The following is a 12271-nucleotide window of genomic DNA, read 5'->3' as shown; positions in this document are numbered from 1 at the left end:
ACAAATTCGAAATCTAATTATTTTACTATTTCTAAAATTAAACAATTAACTATCAAATTAGTAGATACACAAAAAATGAACTAGCCTCTTAGCACATGTTCACGCGTTTGTTCAAAGGCTTTTCTATTTGTTTTTTTTTTAATTTTTTTTCCTCATTTATCACTCTTCACTCAATTTTCGTTACACATCACTCCTCACTCATCACTCAAAATACTCTAATTTCTTATACCCACCCACCCGTTTGGCACACATCACTCAACTTATCATCACTTAAATTTTTCAACTTTTTGTAGGTCCCATACCTATAACTTGTCAGAGCAAAGCCGTTAGCCTACCTTTCATCCCCATTTTTTTTTTCTCTTTTCTCATTTCCCCTTCCCCTTTCAGCCCACATACTCTTCTAAAGCACAAACCCGAACCCAGCGGCGCCAATGAGCAAACCCAAAGATTGCAAACCCAGCGGCGCCGACGAGCAAACCCAGCGGCGCCGACAAGCAAACCTAGAGATTGCAAACCCGACGACGCTATACTCCCATTTTTTAAAAAAAATTTGTTCTATGATTGTGTAACTCTGATGGGTCTTTTTAGCTTCTTTGTTGGTATTTCTTAATGCCTCTGGAATGCTATTGTACTTGTGTTTTTTTTTTTTCCTCCTCAGATTCAATTCTAATGTGAAGTTGTTGTTAAAAAATATGCTGCAATTTTGCTGATAAGCGGAGCTAGGCCTTGTGCTTTAGATGGATTCACAGTGATATCAAAAGGTTGTGCTTGTGCTATGGGTTTGGGAGAAGGGAAAAGGGAAAGTGAGATGATGAAGAGGAGCTCTGTTGGGTGGTTGGGACAATAAAGGCAAAAGGACCCGTAGGAGTTGCGCATGGATGGGATGGGACACTGGCAGTGGGACCCATTTGTGCTAAAGAATTACGAAATTGCCACTGATATCTCATAACTTATATCTTGAAAACAAGCACCCGGTGTTTCTGAATTACTTAACTCAACTCTCAAAATTCTCAGTTTTGTTAACTGAGTTAACAACACAATAATAAGCCAAACAACCATCCCTACCTGTGGGGCCCAGTGATTTTGGATTTTGAGTTAACAAAACTCAGTTTTGTCAACTGAGTTAACAAAATCCAAACAAAGCCTATATTTTCCAATAACAAAACCTAATAATCTGTAATTAGACTATGAAAATAGATTAGCATGGAATTTAAGAATCTCTACATTGAAAGAGTCAAAGGATTATCATCTTATATCATACTAATATTTTTCCACCGACATTAAAGAGTCCAAATCAAACCCAAACAAATAATATCATAAGTTTTTGAGTGGAAGTTAAAATTTTTATTGAAATGGATTTAATATTTTTTACATCCATGGCTAACACAACAACAACAAGATACAATGAACATTCATCACATCCCTGCGTTTCTTTTCCGTGATTGGAAAAATGCAGTAATTTCAAATCATAATTGTTGCAAGTTATTAACATTTATTATTATTATTGAATAATCTGACTGGATCTTTCTTATATCCGAAGCCGCTCCAATAAAAAAAATAATAAAAAATAAAAAAGAAAAGAAAGAAAAGAAGAAAACGAGAAAAATCAATGAGAGCATTTCGGGGACGCGGAGCTCTTTCCAGTTTTCCTCCAGTTCAATGAACACTCTCTTACACGAAGCAAAGTTTGGGCCCAAAAAAAAAAAAAAAAAAAATCTTACGTGATTGCTTCACTGATTATAGGAAACAATACCCAGAACGCGTTTTTGTTTTTTTAGTTAAATTGCCTCTCTCTCATCAGTAAAAAAATTTGGGCTTGAAATATTTAACTTTTTGCACCTCGATGCGTATTTCTAATATGCACATACGGTGTTTGAGGAAATGGTTGTTAGAGGTGTATTTTCCTGAATGATGGTGGCGGGATTTAGTTTTTGAACAATACCGTTGTTTTGTTCCCAAAGGCTGATTTGAAACTGTATGAGGAAATGATTCACCTGGATTTTGGAACATGGAGCACCATAATCAGGAGCTGTTGTGTAGAAGCCATGCACAATAAAGCTTTGTCCCTTTTCTTTCAAAGTGTAAATCAGGCTTCAGACCTGACAACAAGTCTTGGCGGCCATTCTTAAACCCTGTGTTGCCTGCCCTCTCAGCTATCAAATTGGGGAAGGCTCTCCATGGTCATATTGTGAAGAGGGTCATCTTTATTACCACTACGTATCTGAAGCTCTACCTAACATGTATGCCAAATGTGTCGAGCTTGATAATTGCCAAAAACTTTTTGGTCAGATGGGTCACTTTTTTTTTTGTTTTCTTAAAAGTGTTTCAACTTATGACGTCCTCTCCTAAATATAGCTCTTTATTATCATACTAAGACAGTTTTTGGTGTAAGTAAGGATTGAACCTCAGATCTCTTATACAACCATCAGAAACTTTACCGGTTGAATTAACTGGAACCCACAGATGGGTCACTTAAAACATCGTCATGTCTGGATTTTCCAGTTACCAAATATGTGATGTTGAGGTTGTTTTATGCAATCAATGTAGGTGGCGAGGAAAAACCTAACCTGATCACTATTGTGACCACTCTACCTGTGTGTGCTTGCTTGCTAAATATGGATTCTAGAAAGAGCACTCTTATGTGACTAAATCTGGATGGGAAACAGATACCCTTGTTGAGAACTGGTATCATTGAATGCATAATGCAGGCTAGTATGCAATGATGCACATGCTGTGTTTACTAGCATCAATCACAAAGATGTTTTGTGGAATGCAATTATTACAGGGTTTGCTGAGAATAAGTTCATTATTGATGCATTCAAGATGCTGAAAGGACCAACAGAACCAAATTATGTAACAATTGCAAATATTCTGCCTGTTTGTGCTTCTATAGATAAGAATGTTCCCTATTGCTTTGGTAGAGAGATAAGTTGTTATGTACAGCAGCGACTGAATTGCTAGCAGATGTTTCTGTCTTCAATGCTTTAGTGAGCTTCTTCTTAAGAGTTGGATGGATGGAGGAGGTGGAGTTATTGTTCCGAAATATGATATCAAGAGATTCAATTTAATGGAATGCCATAATTGCAGGATATGCATTACATGATGAATAGTTGAAAGCCCTGGACGTGTAACTTTTGTTAGCATTCTTCCTGCTTGTGCACAATTACAAAATCTGCAGGTGGGGAAATAGATTAATGGTTATATTTTTGACACACTAACCCATGTGAAGATACAACATTGGGCAATGCCTTAGTTTTTATGCAAAATGCAACTGCATAAAAGCATATTTTCAGACATTTTTGATGATTTATGGGAAAGAATTGATAATCTTGGAATTCTATGCTAGATGCCTTTGTAGGGAGTGAGTATGATAATTTCTGGGCCTATTAAATTGGATGCCCCGTGAAGGAATTAGATCTTACTCCATTACTATTTTGACCATAATTCATTTTTGTGTTAACACATAGCTATTCAATTAGGGATAGTTTATTAAAAGGTGATGTTGAACCCACTGCTGGAAACGCATTGCCTGATGTATATGCCAATTTTGGTAACATAGAATATGCATTTGTCAAAGTTTGTCAGAGAAAAGGAATTTGATCACATGCAACTCAATAATCTTAGGTTATGTCATTTGTTGATTACATGATGATGCATATAAGATTTTTGACAGGGTGTCTAACATAGATATCACTACCTGGAATCTAATGGTTTGAGCTTATGCAGAAATTTTTTCTCCTGCTCAATATGCTTCAGGAGTTACAAGATCGAGGAATGAAGCCTGATGCGGTGACATTCATGAGCTTACTTCTGGTATGTGCTCAAATGGCCTCAGTTCACTTGCTGAAGGAATGTTATGTATATGCAATTAGAGCTGGTTTTGAGGATGTCCACTTGAAGGAAGCTTTGTTAGATGTATTGAAAAATGTCATGCTAGACAGCGCGCTTATAAGATTTTTCAGTGAAGCACCCATAATGATCTGGTTATGTTCACAGCCATGGTCAGTGGGTATGCCACGAATGGTATAGGAGAAGAAACACCCATAAGGATCTGGTTCTGTTCGTAGCTATGGTTAGTGGTTATGCCATGAATGTTTTTGGAGAGGAAACACTCATAATTTTCTCTAATATGCTTGAATTTTGTGTAAAGCCAGATTATATTATTGCCATTGCTGTTTTATCTGCTTCTTGTCATTCTGACCTAGTAAATGAAGGGTTAAAGATATTCAATTCAATAAAAAGGTCCATGGGTTAAATCCAACAATGGAACTGCCTATGTGGTGGATCTCCTTGCTCTGTTTTGTGGCAGATCACCTTGAAATTGAGGCTAACAATATTGGGAACTATGTGGTGATGTCAATCATGTATGCAGCGGATGCTAGATGGGATGGGGCATAGAGGTAAGAAAGCTTATGAGGACTACGGATCTGAAAAAGCAAGCAAGATGCAGCTGGATTGAAGTGGAGAGGAGGAAAATCGTCTTTTATACCTGGGGACTCTTCTCATCCTCAAAGTCATATACACTAAATTGATCACACTGGATCAAAAAAATCAAGGAGTGGCTTCATTTTTGAGTTACCCATGGGTTTGGATATGGCATTTGTGGTTGGTGTCATAACTCATAAGCAAATGCAGGTAGAATTACTTTGCAAATGAGCTCAGACTTGATTCTTTGCAGCTTCATGAGGCAGAATTCCCATTTGGCTTTTTCAGGTGCAGATGCATCATTTTACTTAAGTGACTCCCCCTCCATTGACAATTCTGATTGACTCTTCTACTGTAGTCAAACTCAGTTTAGTTATTTCCAACTTTTTTTTACCAAATTTACGGGGGATGGTTTGCTGTTGTAACTTGTAATTACATTTCTAACTATGGAACTTCTATTTTTAAATTTCTTGCAGACTCTTCTCCTCCTTTTCCCTTTTGTAGGTGAGTTTCAAATTTCAGGTCAACTTTTGAGACCTTGTGTGACTGCCTTCTTCAGCTTAATAGCTGGGATCACTCTGCATCCCTATGGATGGGAGGGGATGGATGATGCCAAATCATTTCAAAGAAAATTCTCAGGGTTTTATCCCCTTAGTGGCACATCTTGGCAGTTCAGAGGCATTAGGGTTGAAGTTTTTCACGATCTTCAGCTGCTAAGAGTTTCAATCTTATTTTATCTTCAAATTTTCATTTTCTTTTCTTTATGCAGAATACCAAGTAGGTTCTTGGCATTCCATTTGTTGGAAGTTAGATAAGATGAATGAACTGCAAAGTCAAAGACATAATGAAATAATTTCTTTTGTTATGATGAATGCTCACCTAACATGGTTTCACACATAAATCAAGTGAATTATCCTCAGTCCTCACACCTTCTATACCCCACTTTCCTCTCCTTTTACACCTATCCATGTGCTCTTTTTGGGTAAGAAGTTCTAGTAAATACACCCTTTTTGTAGGATATATCAAAATTTGTAGAATAATAACCTTTTTGTTATATAATTGACTTTGTTCTTAGTTTTAACTGCTTCCACATTTCTTTTAAGTGCAGTCCAAATCCATGGCTTTTCAGTTTTTTACGATTTGTTATTCTGCTTTCTATTTCTCTCTTAGGAATATGCGGAATAGAAAGTGTTGGCAAGGTCTGAATGTATTACTTTTGAATGATTGCTAAGCTTGAAGTCACCACAAAAAGATCTGAATTCAGGAAATGGAGATCATGCCTCTATCCAAAGTAATTCAACAACATGGGGCTGGCTGCAGGTATTTTTATGTACACTTATCAAGTGCAATAAATCTAAAGCCTAAAAATTCCTCAAAATCTACATTGGAGGTTTGGAGGTCCCAAACTTTTACCCCATTGTTATTTTTAAATCTAGGCCCTAAAGTAATTTTGGGTCGAATTAAAAATAAAGCAAGTGTAAAAGATGGCTAGTTTCCAAAAGAGAACCCAAGAAAAGAAAGATAAAAAAAAGAACAGACAAGGTATTTAAAAAGTTATTCTTCTTTCCAAAGATGTACTCTCTTTTTGGTGACAATGGTGTTCTGTAGTTTGAAGCCGGCAAAAACAAAAGGTCTTAACAGGATCAGCTCACTGTCAAAATCATGGCATCTCGCTTGTTTTTGGAGATGTTAGAGGGAACAAGGTAAGCAACTCTGGTTCAGTGTATCCTGGTCTGGACCGTGGTGATGGATGCAAATAAAATCGCCTCTCTTTGATGGCTCTCTCTTCTTCTTGGCTATTCAATTCAGGTATTGCTGATTCTTCATTCTTTTGCTCTTCCAGGATGGTCAGCTTTGAGAACATTGTAGAAGGGGTCACAGGGCTTGGAAGAAAACCAGAGTTCCCTGATTTGGTGGGGGAGAAGCTTTTCTGGTCAGTTGATGCAGTTGATGTAGCAGGTTTAAATGGGCAAGGGGGTTTAACTATCTCAAGCTTGGGCCTGGAGTATTGCCTTCTCTCATGGAGTTTGGGTGTTGGCCTTTTTACACCTACAACCTTTGTTGCTGCTGCTTCTTGTGTTGTATTACCTTCTGATGGGCCTGTTAAGCGCTGTACAACCTCTCGGAAAGTATGTGTGTCTGTTTGTACGAATGTGGTTAAAGGTTTACAACTTGCTGTGCCCCGGCTTCCCAGCTTATCCATGAATGTCTATTTCATTTGACAAGCTTTTCATCTCAATCAGGCTCTGACCTGCAATACAGACCCATTTATAAACTGGTCATTGTTCTCATTCAGATGGCATCCTTTTAGGTAGATAGGAATTTGACATCTCAAGCTGATTGCCAATACATCATCATGGTGGATATCAGATTACAAAATCTATTTTGGTATGCTTGTTAATGACTTTACTTGCCTAACTTAGTCCAGTCAAGAGCAGTTGATATGCTAGCCCATTAATATAAGTATATGTGAGTAAAAAAGTGTTTCACCAAGATTTGAAGGGGAAAAGAAAGAAAGAAAGAAATTAAAAAAAAAAAAAGAAAGAAAGAAAGGGAAACAATTGGTAATGATTTGTGGTACTACGATTAATGATGCACAATTGACTTTGGTGTGGCTGAGTTTTCTTCATTGTAGAAGCTAAAAACTAACACTTGATCATCTTCACCTATAAGTTGAGAAAGAATAACTTGCGACATGTTTAGAAGTCATATATGCGTGTCATATTTTAAAAAAGAGCGGCCCTAAGAAAAAGTTTTCAGTGAGAAAACCTAACCATGATTATTGCACCCTTGGGAATGAAGGGGTGAATTACACAAACATGCTATATATTAGTATTAACTGACATACACCAATCAAGTAATGAGGATGGAAGCAAGAGAAAGAGATTGACATACTAATTAGAAGGTTTTGTTTGATTCGTTCTTTCAGTGTTTAGGCAACTAAGAGTTTGGCGGTCATTATAGACACAATTGTAATAGTCAAAAATAGGTGTGACAGACATCCATTCCTTTTTTTTTTTTTGGTAAACTACATCCCTCCATTCCTAACATGTAGCAAAATCACTCGGATTTGAAATAGATTTATTTTTTAGTTCAGATTAAATATTATAAATATAAAGTATATTCAGTGTCATATTATTTAAAATTTTAAATGATGTTAAACTCCATACTTTATTAGATCTAAGAATAAAATCTTAACGTTAAAGATAAATTCTCTTCAAGTCAAATGGAACTATGCTTTATGTTTTCTATGTAGCCAACTTTTTTTTATTTTTTTTTAACAGGAATTATAGGGATAATAGTACTGGTAGGTTATATGAAGGTAGGCATGTTTTAGACCTTACCAGTCAAAAAGCCACCCAAAAAATTATATTGCTTTTTTAGTGCATTATGCTTGGGATTTCCGCTCCAAAAGTGTTAGGCTTCGTTAGGCATTTTTAAAATTTTTTTTTTTTTAAATGGTAATTTTAATCTGATTTATTTATTTATTGTGTGGACACCCTCGGGCCTCTCTCTCTCTCTCTCTCTCTCTGCACCGTAAAATGGGTTAAAGGGAATCTTGGCCCATGTTGAATTTGGCTGAGACAAACTTGACCATTTCCTTGCTCTCTCTCTTCTAATTGAGCGGCAATTACCTTTTAAGGAAAAGAGAAGAAGCAAAGAATCATATGATTATTTACCTAATTACCATGAAAAGGAAAAAATTTATACCAACTTACCAATTATCTACCCCCAAGCTATAAATTGGGAACTTCAGAGCAATGTTGCTAAGGTGGTGAATAGCATGTTTTAAACTCAACTCACTTTTATTTAAACCTTTTAACGAAAGCCTTGACGACGGTTGAGATGACTCATTTTCTTATTAAGATTTTACTTTTTGGATTTAACTATGTAAAGATGTGAATGTCATTTACATTTGTAATAATCTAAACCATAAAAATGGATCCCTTAAAATGGAGATGTCTTGATATATCGTGAGTGTCATCATTATATGCATAGTTATTAATGAAGTTTTACCATTAATTCTTTTGAGTTATCTGTTAAATCTTATATTGGGTATCAAATATCACTACTTTTTGCCTAAATAAAGTTATCTACTTCTTCTAATTAAAGCCAGCCCAACTTAGTATAAAATCTTGTTTGAATGTTAGTTCACGGGTAAAGAACAAACTTCTAAGTTCGGTTTTCAAAACCACAATTTGCCTACACAGGGTTTCAAAGCTTTGACATATGGTTATACTATTCATGCTTGTATACACATTCCTTTCTATCATGTTTTAATCAACTTCTATCTATAAACAACACATAATCAAGATTAATAATGAGCACAAGGAAATATACATAAGAACAAAAGCAAGGGGAGATGCATCACAGACCACAAGATATTATCACTGTTGTGCATATCTCAATTAAAGTTTGTTAATATGTTATCCATGTCAAGGCTCTATTCCAATTTTGTTTATATTGTCCTCGATTTTATATTAAAGGGCATGCAATTGTTGGTGTTCAATGCAACAACATAACCAGTATAATATCATTCAAATTTATGTATATACAAGAAAGAAAGGACATTAATAGGAAAATTTATTCATACATTTACCTCAAAAGCCCTCTGTTGATTATGCAGCTTTGCAACAAAGTAAAAATTTTGGTGGCATTCACATGGAGATTAAGGTGAAGAAAGAAATTGAAACATTAAATGAGAGAGAGTCGAGAAAGAAAGGGGAGGAAGAGAAAGAGAGAGTTAACAGAACTAGAGCTTAATGGAAGCTAAGGTTTTCTGGCGCACACTAACAATCCAATTAAGACAAAGAAACTGTGACCTCAAAAGCCTTTACAACCGTTGGGTTTGCCACATCACCTGTTTGTTACAAATGGCAAGTGGAAGGGCCCATAAACTATTGCTTTCGAAATAACTGCGGGGTGGGTAAGGTAACTACGCAACTAGTAACCCTTTTGGGAAATGCTATTATTGACAACTTACCTAGGACTCAGTCTTGCTAACCGTTTGACACCTTATGCAAAAACAAAATTACTTTCAGAAAGTTCTCTCCTCTTTCAGAAAAAACTACTATAAATTTTTTTACAAACTTTTTCCAAACGTCACGTTTAAACCAACTCAAATTAAAATTTCATTACAAAATCTTAAGAGAAAAAGGAAAAAAGTTTGGGTCTAAACATGTTTGAGACTATTTTACTCCAACCAATTATATAGTAATTGAAAAGATTATTAATGTGTAGTTTTACTCAGGTAATTTTTTTATTGAGTCATATGATTTGTTTAAATGATACACAAACAGTTTTATAATTTGTCACTAATAGGTTGGAAAAGATAACTTCAAATATATTAGAGCCAAACTTTGTAAGAAGAGATAGTACTATTTTTTCATACTTCGAGAGTACTAAGAATTTTCCTCTCAACTTGATCTTAAAAAAAGAAAAAAAAAAAAAAAATTTAGGACACCATGTCACTGGTACAGTATTGATGGACCATGGATTTTCTTTTTGATGCGAACCTCAATCGACACGCTTTGAGACCCAACAAAAATATTGGAATATTTAACCCAGGAAAGCTAAAAATCAGATATTTAATAGAAACCCTGACCCAACGTTTATAATCGAAACGCGAACCAAAGGTATAAGTTGACCTTGACCCAATGATTATAAAGAATCACGAACCAAAGGTATAAAGTTTGAACGCCACAAGGAAGAATCCTTGATAAGTTCACAGTTCTTGAAGAACCAAAAGAGAGCAAAGCCTCACCTTTTCTGAATTGTATTCAATAATAATCTTAAAAACGTTTACAGACTTCAGAGCCTATTTAAGGACTCCACAAAACTTGACAGACAAGAAAATATATTCTGAAATAACTCCTAATTGATACCTTACCATATCAGGAATCAAGTTTGACCTAAAAAGCATTAAATGCACCTAAAAACAAGGAAAATACCTAAAAAACGTACTAAATAATAAAACCCTAAATAAAAGTTGATTTGATCTGAATTAGCAGATCCAAAATAGGAAAAAATCTGCCTTAACTGATACAAAGCTGGAAAGTCAATCAGCCATTAATTCATGCCATAAATCACTCCCAATTAAGCCAGATCAGCCCTAAATAGCTTGAATTAAATTTACTACACTTTTATCTTCCTTTGGGCCAAGCTTGGAATATCCTGGGTTAGAATCAGCCCAAATCTCTTGAATCAGCCCATTAAGTGCTTCTTGGATCTTCTTGGATCTTGCTCTTGTAATAGGCCCAACTGGAACATGCAATGGATCCTTGAATGCTTGTTGATTCTCATCACTTTTCTACGCCAGCATTATTTGGCAATCTTTTCTTAATCTAATGTGCACTGTGTGTTAGTTATCAATTGGGCATGTGGTAATTAATTATTATTTTTTTTTAGGATAAACGGTAGAGGCATGTGGTAATTAATTAATGGTGGGTTTTAAGGAAACAATTGAAACATAATTGTATGCAAATGAATTGAAAGATTGTTAAGGACATATTTTATGTAGTTGGCTAATCCTTTGACAAAACGCACTTTACTTGTAATTGGATAGATTTAGGATATGTTTAATACTTCAAAGAACATGTTGTTTAAGTCTAGTATTAAAGTTATGAAGATTGGACCAAGAAATAAGTGAAGAAAATGTGTATACTAAAGTTGAACAGATAGCTCGACAGCTGCTTGACAGATAGCTATCTATGAAGGTTTAATGAAGCTCGACAGATACTATTTATCAAGGTATCTATCGAGGTTACAGAAATCAAAATTTTCAGATCTGATTTTTGGGCCAGGCTTTTGTATTTGTATAGGGTTTCTTTTTTCACAACCCTAGACATATATAAGGCTTATTTTGGAGGCCGTCACATAAGAGAATACAATGAGAACATATGCAAAAGGTGACCGAAGTCTTATTCTCTCTGAAAAAAGCTACTGCGTCTTTACGCCTTAGGGTTTTGTAACCAAGTGCTTCTTGATTTTCATTGTTGATGAAGTGAAGAACTTTGCAGCCAACATTCTTCTTCCTTAAGTTGGTAAGTGAGTCACGTACTGGGATTCGTGCAAAGGAGTTAGTCACGTATTGGAATTCGTGCATCAAAGGGTGACGTTCATATATTGAAGAGTTCAGAGGTTCTGAAGCGGTAGAAGATTTCTGCTATGAGTTCATCTACGAGAATTGTAGAGTTTAAGGACAAAAGTTTTGTACTAGATCTGAAACTTCTCTTTACTATAGTGAATTGCTTTTCGGGAAGGTTTCCCCCCAAGTTTTCCTTGGTCATCATATCTTGTCTTATTTATTTTTCCGCTGCATATGATTTTGACATGATATTGATGTTTGTTTGTTTGTTTTAACAAGTTTATGCATAATAAATCTAATTAACAACTTGGATTTAAAACTTGCTAATTCTATCAACCGGGGTCTAAATTTTCCAACAAGTGGTATCAGAGTAGGCACACTCTGATTAGGGTTTAATCTCTGTGTGTGATCCATTGACACTTATTGTCATGGTTGTCACCGGTTTGATGAGATCTATTGATGCGAACCTCAACCGACACGTTTTGAGACCCAACAAACAATATTGGGATATTTGCCCAAGAAAGCTAAAATTCAGATTTATGATAGAAACCCTGACCCAACATTTATAATCGAAACGTGAACCAAAGGTATAAGTTGACCTTGACCCAATGATTATAAAGAATCACGAACCGAAGGTATAAAGTTTGAACGCCACAAGGAAAAATCCCTGATAAGTTCACAGTTCTTGAAGAACCAAAAGAAGAGCAAAGCTTCACCTTTTTTTATTTTTATTCAATAATATAATGAAAAATGTTTACA

The 12271-nt window shown here is 35.5% G+C and overlaps 1 protein-coding gene and 1 pseudogene across 1 annotated transcript; one reads left to right on the top strand and one right to left on the bottom strand.

Annotated features, from left to right (window-relative positions):
• The first annotated feature begins 1442 nt into the window (after nt 1–1442).
• Nucleotides 1443–4459, top strand: LOC142632562 (putative pentatricopeptide repeat-containing protein At5g08490; annotated as a pseudogene).
• A 1231-nt stretch (nt 4460–5690) lies between these two features.
• Nucleotides 5691–9138, bottom strand: LOC142632102 (VQ motif-containing protein 31). The gene is made up of 2 exons (XM_075806521.1): nt 9026–9138; nt 5691–6676 (listed from the first exon to the last, which is right to left on the bottom strand). The coding sequence occupies exon 2, from the start codon at nt 6626–6628 to the stop codon at nt 6086–6088; it is 543 nt and encodes a 180-aa protein (XP_075662636.1). The 5' UTR covers nt 6629–6676; nt 9026–9138; the 3' UTR covers nt 5691–6085.
• Between the last annotated feature and the right edge of the window lie 3133 nt (nt 9139–12271).

The sequence above is a fragment of the Castanea sativa genome, chromosome 4 (genome assembly GCF_040712315.1).
Source record: "Castanea sativa cultivar Marrone di Chiusa Pesio chromosome 4, ASM4071231v1".
Lineage (NCBI taxonomy): Eukaryota > Viridiplantae > Streptophyta > Magnoliopsida > Fagales > Fagaceae > Castanea > Castanea sativa.
The sequence above is the reverse complement of the archived record's forward strand: the minus strand, read 5'-3'. Positions and strand labels throughout refer to the sequence as shown.